The sequence below is a fragment of the Scomber scombrus genome, chromosome 8 (assembly GCF_963691925.1).
Source record: "Scomber scombrus chromosome 8, fScoSco1.1, whole genome shotgun sequence".
NCBI classification, from domain to species: domain Eukaryota; kingdom Metazoa; phylum Chordata; class Actinopteri; order Scombriformes; family Scombridae; genus Scomber; species Scomber scombrus.
Window position 1 is genome coordinate 16,241,810 of NC_084977.1, and position 12,662 is coordinate 16,254,471.

General features: G+C 41.0%; 1 protein-coding gene across 1 annotated transcript in view; it reads left to right on the forward strand.

Moving 5' to 3' along the window:
- arhgef18b (rho/rac guanine nucleotide exchange factor (GEF) 18b) overlaps positions 1–12,662 on the forward strand; it is a 38,315-nt gene that overhangs the window by 7,071 nt on the left and 18,582 nt on the right. The window contains exons 9-16 of the mRNA XM_062423957.1: positions 5,429–5,496; positions 6,392–6,437; positions 7,719–7,926; positions 8,595–8,701; positions 11,131–11,271; positions 11,513–11,763; positions 11,897–12,022; positions 12,143–12,260. Of these exons, the coding sequence (XP_062279941.1) occupies positions 5,429–5,496; positions 6,392–6,437; positions 7,719–7,926; positions 8,595–8,701; positions 11,131–11,271; positions 11,513–11,763; positions 11,897–12,022; positions 12,143–12,260 (1,065 nt within the window). The remainder of the gene's footprint in view (positions 1–5,428; positions 5,497–6,391; positions 6,438–7,718; positions 7,927–8,594; positions 8,702–11,130; positions 11,272–11,512; positions 11,764–11,896; positions 12,023–12,142; positions 12,261–12,662) is intronic.

Here is a 12,662-nt window from a genome sequence, read left to right on the forward strand (position 1 = left end):
GCTGTTGAGAGTGATATAGAGACAAATCCTACATTTTGACACTTGTGTTTTTGGTGCACACACACAGTCACACTCACACACACACACACACACACACACACACAGAGAGGCGTGAGAAAACAAGTGAGTGTCCCTTTAATTTGAACCCAGCCCTGTGGGGATTCAGCCTGTGGAATGCGTCGTTTGTATGCCAGAGATTGTTCCCAGAGGAGAGTAGGACACAAAACTGGACAAAACCAAGAATGTGGGATACTTGTTACTGCTGATTTCAATACCCAAACTTATTGAGCTAACGGGGCAGACTACTTTTCTGTTTGGATGCAGCTGATTCAACTCAAACTGTAATGGTAAGACGCAGCTAACTTACTGTAGCGATGGTCTCCAGCGGGATCAGGTGGATGAACTCCCGTTTGTTTCGCTCAATGGACTTTTCAGGCATCCTGGCCGCTAGCTAGCCCAGCTAAGATGCTAATCACAGTCAACCGCTTATCGCTTTTTCCTCCTAAAGGCATGTTGTTATGTCGGGTTCAAACCAGTGCGTTAACCAGGAAAACCTTCCCCTAAAGTTTCGTCTACATGTAATTTATCACAAACTGGCTCAAATTAAATCGCAGTTAGTCTTAACGTAACTGGTTGGCTAACAAGCCACTTAAGGCTAGCATGTTAGCCTGCCTACAGCCGCTTCTATTTGAAACATCGTTGGGTGGGCTTTCATTAAATTAAAGTGATGTATTTTATAAAATAACAAACAAACACGTTAACGCCTTTAGTCTTCGTGTCTGCATGTTGCTCATAACGCCTCCCAGGTTAACTTTTTAGTGTATTATCTGCAGTTTGGCTGGTCAGACTCTGCATGAAGCTCAACAGGTGATTGCTAACGATAGCACGCAAGATCACTTTTGTTGTTTAAACATGTTTCAGCTGTTAAAATGTACAGTTGTACTCATATGTAACGGTGACGTGAAATCCAAAGGTTTGTTAAAGCAACCATATTCTTATCTACAGCTTAGTTACTCCTATCTGTTGTGTAAATCTGGACTGGTCTCCATCTGCCAGTGTATAACAGTCTACTCCTCATTGTGTTCCCAATCTGTAATAATTGGCTCTGAGTTGGTACTATAAAAGTGCATAACCCTCGATGTGTTTAAATTATGTTTTCTGGAGTGTCAAATTCTTGTTATTCCTCAGCCGAGCAGGCGATGCCCTCCCGCTACATTAGCAGTGCTTTACAGGCATCAGGCAATAGGAATGACCCAGGCTGAGGGGTGACCATTCAGCCTGTCCCTCACTCTGATCTGACTGGGTCACATGGTGCTAATTGTGCTTGGCAGGTCTGCCAGAGCATAACAGCCCACTCCACTGACTCTGGGTCTCACCCATCTCACCCTGTTAGTACACCACTTCTCCATGCATCACTGCTTCGCCTTCCAGCATGCCTGACTCTCTGGATGTCTGCCTTTTTACTAGACCGAGGATCTGGCTGCCTCCCTGTCCCTACTGAGCACATTTAGTTGATTTTCACCTCTTTAATAGTTTTGTCATCTACTTTTCCTGTGTCTGTTTGTCTAATTAGTCAGATGGCTGATATAAGTGCCCATAAAGAGGCCTAATCAGCAGAGGAGCAATGAGTGAAATAATTGCTCTTTTGTGGCTTTAAAGAAGTAAGGTTGAGCTTTCCTCAAGCTTTCTGGGAGAGAAATGTGACCGACAGAGATGTTTCGCTTCACTGAGTATTAAGCTTTCCGAGCCCCAGTTCCTCCTGTTTCACCAGATGATGTCATGGTGGCTGGCTGCTTTGCCCCAAGTGTTGATGTTTTTGTCCGATATTGTCTCGAGCAATTAGAACTAACCTCTGACATATAGTGCATGCAAGCAGACACGGGAAGCAGGTGATGTCAGGTTTTGGCTGCTGTGTGAGAAGGTACCACCATCAAACATCTGTTGTGGCCCCTTTTCTTTTAAGTTGGTGTGTGACAACTCATTGTGGTAGCTTGACTTTTTCCTGTGTACTGCGGAGGGTGGTAGACAGCATGTACAGGGGTTTATTCTATAACAAGAATAGGAAACCACAGGTAATGTTAACTTAACCTAAATGTTGAGTTTCTCAGCCAAATGCTGGCAGAGTTAGAAGCTCTGTAAATGTGTCTGTATTTGTGTGTTCATGTTTTTTGTGGAGGATGATTTTTAAAAAAAACTAAAAAAAACCCAACAACCACCTGAAAACCAAAGTAGAAAGTCAAAAAAGGAAAACATGGACATTACTTAATTTACCAGTGTTTGGCTGGTGCTAATGTTGTTCCCTTGGTGCAGATGTTGCAGTGTCCTTGAAACAAAATTGCACAGCTCACTAAATCTGTGGTGAATTGCCTGACTCATAAGTTTTCATATTCTAAGTTAACAGAATCAAAACCAGTGGCTGCCTGGAAGGTATTAAATCGATCTGAAAACCTCTATAGGAAACAGTGACGTTAAACAAAACACAATCGCTATTTAATGTGATAAAACTTGCTAACCCGGCAGTTATGGAAACTGCAACCCCCCACACACACATATACAGTCTTGAATTCAGTGTTTGCAGACTGTATGATGAAAACAGCTCTTAAGTATTCTGTTGCATGAGGTAACCTTTCCCTTGAAGAACCCATCCTTCACTATCTGGAACTGATTCCAGTTGTGTCCTGTAGGATAACACGAGGCAGCACGTTCTCTCAGTAAGAGTAAATTCTCAAATGATTTTAACTTGATTTGACATTCATGCACATCTGTCATTCTACTGATCACAGCGGCAACTGAGGCTTGCTTTGCATTTCTAGGTGAGTGACTGACTCATTGAAGTGTGTACGGTGCACCACAAGTGTACTTCTTTTGAGATAGAGTAGCTACCAGTCAGCAGATGATGGGTGTGGTGGTGGTTTTTGATGGTGTCCTGTGGATCAGCAGCAAACCATAGTACTGTTGACTCAACCGAGTGAGTCGCCAGAGATGATTGAAACTGTATGAAACACTTTGTACGCCCAACGGGTTGAGCTGGATGTACTCTGATCTTTGGGTCCTGGCTCATTTTCGGTTGCAGTTCTGGTGTATTTTCACGGTCGGTATCACTGACTGTGCTGTTACTAATCTCAGAGGTGGTCTGTAGCTGAAGTCAGTGCTGATAAGCGCCGCAATATCAGTACACAGTCAACACGGTGTTCTTACTTATCTTAGAATAATCTTTTACTTCAACTAAGCAAGAATTCTTCTGATTACTATTTGCGTATAATCACCAATACCACACATTCCTAAAAGGAAACAGCTTACTTTTGGGATCTTCAGTGATGACTTTAAATAACGTTGAAATGACACTGCTTTTTATTCCATCTAGATCTGCTTTACCAAACAAGATCCACTGTTAACAATACTTTCCCCAGTCTTGCCCAGTCAGTGCATTTGGGCTTTGTTGGAAGTGTACAACTGGCCTGGTAGACTTAGACGTTGAGGGCATGTTGTGCTTTTGTCTTTTGTCTGAAAGAGCCAGGCTGGCAGAGAGATAGGAATTTTGAATATTAGTCGGAGCGAGGTGGAAAATTATCTCCGGGTCTGGCTGCTTGACTGCTGATGAGTTTGCTGGATTACTGACTTTACTGCCTGTGTCCTCTAAAGGTAAAAACAACAAGTCTGTTCTGTGGCGAAATCTGAAGAAGACCATCTGATCCAAAGTAATAAGGTGTTCATACTAGATATTTTGTGCTTTTTGGCAAACTGTTCTGTACTCGGTGCCTACAGAGGGATTTATAGGGCTTGCATACAATGTAGCAGTTCAGTACTACTGGACCCAAGTCAAAGAGGGACACAGCACTCCTGGTGAAGATTATTCAGAGGCCAGTTTCTGTTTTCTTTTTCCTTCAGGTCAGCCAGCAATTGTTAATTTATTACCAGAGAGAGGGAGGCAGAGGAGGATGGGTTTTAGATTGTGAATGAAGTGAAGTAATAGAGGAAATTAGTTAGGCCTAGATCTAAAAGGTAAATGAAGAGAGATTACACTAATACACATAATATATGCACTTAATCCTATTTTGGCCTCCTCACTTGACCCACACACGCAAAAATGATTATCTCTCTCATTGCTTCTTGCTTTCACTGTGCAGGAAGGAGTGTTTTTATCATTGTCTCCATTGTACTGGAGGCCGTACAGTAGTTAGTGGAAGTTGCTAGTATGAGCCATGTTTACATTGTGTTGTTCCCAGGAGTGCCACCTTTGTCATAGAGCTATGTAACCAGATTCAGATTCCCGTTGTGCCTCGTGCCTACAACAATGTAACATGGTATACGTGAAGGTATCAGTGCTGGAGGAAGAAGGGATTTAAAAATGAATGTTTATTTTGTTACAACCCATAAATATTACTTCCTTCCTATCCATTTCATAAGAAAAAAAGATGAAAATATTGAAAATGTTCCTTGTTATAAGTCTTTAATCTGAATACTTTAACACAGGTGAGTCAGTCACACAAACAACACCCTGTTTAAGACTTTTTTTTCTCTAGTATTCTCCATCATTGAGTGACCCACATCATTCAGGCAGCTAAAGGCCACTTTTCTCTAATTGCTGCATTACATCAGTCTGTTTAACTCATCAACCGTGTTTCCGCTGACCAGCCTCTCTACAGAGAGTTTATTTGTGCACATTTTTACACTTGTGTATCTATAAGTGTTTTGCATCAAAGGACATGTGCTTCTTGTCTACGTCAGCTTGGTTTTACCTGGCTAGGTTGGGATCAGACTTTGCATAGTGATACCTTAATTTGGTTGGCCAGCCTAGTGAAAGGCTTCTTTTGCTTACCTTATATAGTATGTAGCCAGGCAGCAAGATTGAATTATATTATAATAGTGTTTTGTCTTTCTTGTAGTTGAGAACATAGAGAGGGGATCTTACTATCCAGCAGTGTGTGTTTTTTCCCCCCAAAACAACTCAGATGTGTATCAGCAGAAATGCAATCAGTCATTTTATCTAAACCTGACAGCAGTAGCTCTGTTACAGGGAGAAAAGTAGACCGAAAGAGAAACACATTACTGTGAAAAGGAGGGGGTTCCTGACCTGCCGACCGTGTGGGTCTGTATCAAGTAGGTGTAAACAAACAAGGGCCACTGAATTACTACTGTACCAGTCTAATGAAACGGGGAAGTGATACTTCCGCTTTGCGATGAGAAAACTTGTCTGAAAACAAATACCTGAAACCTGCAGGCAGCTGAAAAAGCTTGCCTCCAGGCTTATGTTTAAGTAACTTTGCTTGAATCACCGCCTCAACTTTGAACATTGCCTTCAGGAGCTGTTATATGGGCTTTTAAATTTAAAAACTCGGTTTACTGTCTCACTCTGTGTACCGTGTGCTACTGGTCCGGCAAGACTAATGCAATAATGTCTCTGAGTTCCTGTCCTGCTGTTTTTCAGATTGTGCTGTGAACGTTCACAAGAGCTGCAAGTCTCTGTTGGGTGACTGCACCAGCAGCAGGAATAAGGTAAACACCACACTGGAGCATAGAAAAACAAAGGTTGCAGTGGAGTAGCCCCAGTCCCTAAACTCCCATTGTGCTCCATTACTTTGCTTATATACACTGTTTTATATGCACTCGTACATGGTCAGAGTTTGTATCAGTTGCATAGACAATACATGAGTTGAAATTAAAGAAAACATGACCACAAGACCAAGAAAAACAGTCAGTATTGTTGTCACACTTCACTCAGATTTATGCTTATTCATAGCAGTGTATTGGCAGTCTCAATATAGATGTGTATGGTGCAAAATTAGATTTCAGGTTGCATATTTATAGCAGAGAATTAAAGCCTCTGATTGCTATAACACCACTGCTGCACTAGATGTATGTTGTGTCACAGCAGGCTTTGAAGTGCATGCATTATATAATCACAGAAATTAGGTTTTGTTACATTCAATTTCTTTTTGTAACTGAGACAAACATGGCTTCGCTAAATGCAACAATTCAAATGTGACTAGCTTTACAGAAACAGAGTAGATTACTGAGCCTTCTTCAACCTGCTCTGTGTCTTCACTTTCGACAAACACTTCCTACACCTGTACAGTTCTTGCTTTCAGCATGTAGCCCCTGCTCTATCCTCTGTAGTCAAATTTTACAGCAGATGCACATTAGTTGTAACAGGACCCTTGATGTAGCAGCAAATAAGTCTCTACATTTAAGTACTGCAACACTAATACAGAGAAGCAGAAATCTACTTTTGGCAGGGAGCTTTATGCTCTTACTTAGTTTATTTAGTAAACTGAGTTCTTACCTTGCAAGCACTTTGTAGCCATCTAGACATTTTATAATCTGTCACTCAGCTGAAGAGAGCTTGAGAGAATGGCCTTGAAAAATGTGTTTTTTTATTTTCTCGACACAGAGAGATTCCATACAGAGGACGGGCCCATCTGGATCTCCTAACCTTGGTAAGTAGAACATCCATGATTCAGACACAGTATCAGTTGATGTAGAGGGGACGCATTGATGGATGGGGAGGTGGTTGGGTCCCCAGGTGTCAAATTAAAGAGAGCTGGTTGCATCTCTGGTGTTTTGCAGAGGATTAAAAAGATTAACCATGATGACCTCGAGTATGGAATCATCCTATTTTTTCTTCAGTTTGCAAATCTTTCTCCTCCTCAGGGGGTGACAAACAAACATACAGTATACCAAAAAGATTGGCCTCCAACGGGCTGTAGGAAGAGGTGATGATTAGCCTCCAGTCCACGGTCCAGTTCTTGTCCAAACCCCAGGATGCGTAGATTTAGTAATATTGTACAACACATATATTCAGTAGTTGAATTTATATCAGCACACAAAGATTATTTTAAAAGAATATCCCATTAATCTGTATGTTTTTTTTTGTTGTTTTTTTTTACTTTACAAACAGTTAAAGCTATTTGTAATTGTTAAATTGATTACCCTCAGAATAAATATGCAGGGGGCTTTTATTATTGTTATGAAGTGGTCCATCCTAGTTCATGTGATTGAACCCACAGGAGACTTGAGCAGTGGCAGCAGCTTAAATTAATCTCCTGTAGCAGTTGTTATTCTTTTGAGAGGGAGGGGGTCGGAAAGACGGGGGAGCAGAAGGAGGAGTTGAGAACCAGAAAGTGCAAGAAAGGGTTTGCCTCTTTTCCAGAAGTTTCTATGAGACTTTATATATGAAGCATCTGGGTGGTTTACACCAGTGAAGGTGCATCACTTACTTAGGAAATAGGAACGACTGATACTGCAACGGCTACTATTGAAGCTTACCTTGGAGTTTGGAGTAGTATCCTTCTCCCTCTGCCACTCCTCTTAAATAGTGACATTCCCAATGGATTGAGCAATGACTGAGAGCACTAGCCAAACCACAAGGGCCTCCAGGATTGCTAAACCATCCTCCTCTTCCTCACCCTCTTCTTCTGCCTCATCATGGGGTCTGTCTGGACGTGTTGGGGTGCGAGTGCTGATGCACCGCGACCTGATCACCTGCCGATTCTTCCGATCCCTGCCTCGATCCTGGATGAAAAAATGCTGGGGTCGACATGGAAAGGAGTCAAACAAGCATCTACTCGCCTCTTCGTCCTCTTCATCCTCATCGTCGTCCTCTCCTCTCAGCTGGTCATCTTTTCCTTCCTCCCTCTCCTCTGCTCATTTCTCTTCATGTTCTTCCTCCGTCCCTTCTCATGTCCTGCATTCACCTGTCTCTCGGCTTTTTTCCCCAGCGCTAAAAGACCGAGACAGAGAGCGGGAGCATTCAGGCACAGCCTCATCACAGTTCCTGGATGGATACTCAAGTGTTCTCAGCGTCCCAGGCATGACCATTAGTCCGCGGGGACCAAACACTCAGCCTACTGCCGCCCATACCACCAACACTACTGCAACCTCTGCCCACAGTCTTGGCCACAGCCTCCATCACCACAGTAGCTCAGGGTCAGTATCTCTGCCATGCAAGTTACACTTAAGTAAAGACCTTTTCTGTGAAGAATGGTTGTTTATTTATGTTTCCTAGCTTTTTTTTCTTCTTTAAAATGGCTAGTTCTGAATGACAGAATTGTCTTTTGCTTGGTTTTGTTCAAAAACCAGCAAAAAAAATTAAGAATCTTACTCTTGAATCTCTAATTATGTTTGTAGGATCTACTGTATGTAAATGCTGAATATTTTTAGATTATTTTCTTTGCTACTGAAATATAGTTTTTTTTCCTATGCCATAGTAAGATGTGTATTTATAGTTGACATATCAAGGCAAGCTGTCTTCCTTAATATAACAGCCTTTTGAAAGTGAGTCTAGACTGCTCTCAATGTGGACTAGTGTTCCACTGCATTGCAAAGACACGTGTGTAGGGAGAAGGAAGGAGAAACGGATGAAGATAAGGTGTTAACAAGATCACAAGTGGAGGAAAAAAGTGGAGAGAAGAATGTAGCTGCCTGTTTTAGTTTTTTTGTGTTTGTGTGTGTTTTTTTAATGTCATTGCGATTGGTGAATTTTGGCTTGAATTGTGGAAGTTGGAAGTTTATTTAGGGCAGTAGCAGCTAGTGGGATTGAATTGTACTAGATTCAGCATGTATGCCACCTTGGACCTGTGGTTGTCATCCCTCAGATTCCTCCCTGGGGAGATGGATGAGACCGATGCTCTCCGCTCCAAACGCTGCAATGAAGACGCCATTTCCCTCGCTCCCTCCACCACCGAGTCTATCATCGTAGAAGGTAGGTTGACTTATTGAGATGGGGATTGAACATCAAGTCAAGCAGTTCCACTCTTTTGGTTGAAATTGTGTACTCAGTGAAATTAGTTAGTAAGGGTGGGAATCACAGATGAACTCACGCTATGATACTATCACAATATTTATCCCATGATGATGATATATCACAACAAAGGCAATTCTGTGATACACGATTTATCATGAAGAAATGGTGTCTAAATATCCAACCACTGATAACTGTAGCCTCAATTTGTACAAGGATTTATTCCTTTTCTTTGGCAGTAAAAACAACACATGACCCACCAATAACGAACTGTGCTTTATTCAGAGTTGACAAGATATTCAGCGCTTTACAAGATAACCGTTAACATGATTAACAGCATCATTACAGCTAAGCACTGACACTCCACCACACACACACACACACACACACACACACACACACACACACACACACACCAGAGGGTCTCTTGTAGTAGAGCTGCTAGCTCAGCTACACCACAGTTACCACACAGAAACTTTTACAAAGGACCATGAATGTGCTTCTAGTGACAAAGCTCCAGCAGACTGTGTTTCCAGTACGGAAACGGAGAGTCTGGCGGCATCAATTTTGAGCGGTCTCATGTTTTAAAAAAAAATGTATTGATACTTGGTGTCCGTGTATCAGTAATGTATTGAAAGTGGAAGTATTGCCATATGTTGCTGTATCGATTTTTTCCCCCCTTCTTTTATTTTCATCCTACCCCTATTAGTTGTGGTGGTGACTGTTTTTTTCTAACCTTTTCTCAGCCTACTCAGTATTATTCAGATCTATGCATTTGCCTAGAGCGGTAGTTTGTCTTAAGGGAGTTTTCTTAATTTCAGGGAGGAGAGTGTTTTGTGGAGTCAGGGGTGACCTCACCCTTTCTCATTAAACTGGATTGTGTGGGAGAGAGACACGCTAACTAGGCCCTAGTTTGCCACCTACAAAACCATTGTTATTTTCCAGCTGCCATGTTCCAGAGTTCATTTTGTTATAAGACACACCCTTACCATGAAAAACACATTAAGCTGACACCCACAGACAACAATTTACAACCAGAAGTATCAGAAATCCTTCTCACAAACACGTTTTGTAAGGACGTCCCTACATTTAAAAGTATCATTGGTTAATAAATAATGTAAATAAACATAGATCCCAGGAGGGTATTTCTCAGTTTGAGTAGGATATATTTAATACACTGAATGAATTGTTCCTTGTTAAACGTGGGATGTAGTAAATGACTGTATTGTGAACATCAAGTACAAATTGTCATGTTTTTTTGTTGTTTTTGTTTTGTTTTTTTGCTTCTTTTTTTAAGCTGCCATCATGAGACTCATTTTAGCGAATTGCTCTCTCCTTTCACAGATATAAAAAGAAAAAAATCATACACACTCTCCCACCCATCCAGTCCACTCTCCTGAGCAAGAGCGGTTCTGCTTAGATTATTTTCATTATAACAGTACTTTATTTAACTTTATTGTAACAGTTGTAAATTCAGTTATTTAGATGAACTCAGATTAAAGGGGGGGAAAAAAACGTAATCTTTTTCCTCAGTCACCTGTGAGATGAATATTCATCCTTAACTCATGCAGTAACTCACTTAACCAGATCCATCCCATTTAAAATGCATTTTGCTGTTAAGACTGGATGACACTTTGTATGCTAATGATTGCTCAATTGAAAGGTTTTTTTTTTAGGTTGAATTTATCTCATTTTTCATTGTTTCAAAAGTTTAGTTTTAATAAGTATGGACACTTTCTGTTGTTGAGTCAGGATTACTTAGATCAGATTGCAACATGGTGTAGATATCATTTTGAACAATGCCAAAATATAAAAAGACAGAGGAGACATTAAGTCAGCCGTGAACTATTTTTAAGTTAATATTTGGTTACATTTTGGATGCTTCACAATAGGTAATGGGAGGACTTTTTGAAGGAGTCATTTCTTGAAAATCCTTTTTTATTTATAAAGGGTATAAATTGTTGAGGATTCTTCAATTAAAAATTCTAAAGACTTGAGAATCCTGAAGCCATTTTAAAGGAAATAATTTCATTTAATTTTGTGTCATCAATCAGTTTAAGAATGTTTGAAAGGCAGTGTCACCTTGAGCGCTGATGAGACAGACCATAAGTTGCATGATTCAGTGTCATTCCCATAATTGGTAAATAGCTTTGTTATGCTTCAGGCAGACTTTGAATCCTCAACATAAACATAGTATTCTTCTATTGAGTGCTGCACTGCAGACCTTGACCTCTGACCTTCCTGTGCAAACACAGACCTCAACTTTGAACTCCACACTTCTGCCTTGCATGTGCAGTCCCCTGCCATATTATGAGTCAAGTTGGATAGAGTTTTCTATTATAACACTGTAATGTTTCATAGTTTTTTTATCTGTTGGCTCTTTTCCTCAGATGCTCACCATGCAGCAGTGCGGTCTGATCTGGAGTCTGATGCCCAGGACCTGGAGGCAGAGTCTTGGAGTTTGGCAGTTGACCAGCAGTATGTTAAGAAGCACTCTAAAGAAACAGTGAAGAGACAGGACGTGATATATGGTAAGTGGGATTTCTTGGGTCATGTACCTGTTTAAAGAATGAGTTACCTGTTCTGAGGACAGATAGATAACTCGTTGATGGGCTTTGGTGACACAGCAGGGGTCCGCCAAAATAATGTTTATGCTGGGCCCTGACAATTTTTTTAACGGGAAGGACGGCTTGAGACATACATTGCAAACCAGTACTGTACATGTGCTTTCCATGGCAGAACATAATCATGTAACTTTATGCCACTGCACAGAGCTGATGCAGACGGAGATGCATCATGTGCGGACACTGAAGATAATGCTGCATGTTTACGTTCGAGAGCTGAGGGAGAACCTCCAGATGGACTCGAGTAGGCTGGACTGTCTGTTCCCCCGCTTGGAAAACCTCCTGGAGCTTCACACACATTTCCTGTCTCGTCTCAAAGAACGCCGGCGAGAAAACCTTGTTTCACCCACCGACAGGAACTACATTATCAACAGAGTGGCAGACATACTGATTACACAGGTAGGGAGGAGATAGCCTGTCAAACTTTGAATACATCACATAATAGTTACACATGAACAAATAACATGTAAACAGCGTAATACATGTTCCACATGAGACAGCACTCATGCAGACAGATTCCTTTGTTCTCCAGTTCTCAGGTGAAATAGGAGAGAGGATGAAGGACTACTATGGAGATTTCTGCAGTCACCACACTGAGGCTGTCAGCTACTACAAAGAACAGCTGCAAAACAACAAAAGGTTCCAAATCATCATACGGGTAAGAAACATAAGAATTTTCTTATTGTTCAGATTTAATCCACAGGAGCTCAGTAGTGCAGTATCATAGATCACTTTGCAGTCTGATGAATAAATACATTTATGCTTTTTTCCTTCTCAGAAAATCAATAACCTGTCCATTGTGCGGAGGTTAGGAGTGACTGAGTGCATTCTGTTGGTGACACAGCGCATTACGAAGTATCCAGTACTAGTGGAGCGCATTCTGCACAACACTGAAGGTCTGCTGTTTCGCATGCATTTTCTGCTAAATACACATAAAAATAGAGAGTACACCCATGTATTTAGTGAAGAATAACTTAGGGCTGGGCGATTTTGGCAAAAATCTAAATCACGATTAATTGAGCTTTTAACCTTGATTACGATTAATGAACGATTATCTCCACCCTTGATGAACAATTATGTTTTTTCACAGTTTCTTTGTTTTGTATTTTACACTGCCCTCACATGATATTTTGTGATATTTTCGCACATGAGTATCTTTAGGGAGTGAAAATAATGATGTTTTAAGGTGTGACACTGTGGTAAATGTCTAGTTTAGGCACAAAACCCACTTGATTAGAACTATGAAAAGATCATGGTTTGGGTTAAAATGATCACTGGAGACAAGTTTTCAAATTCCT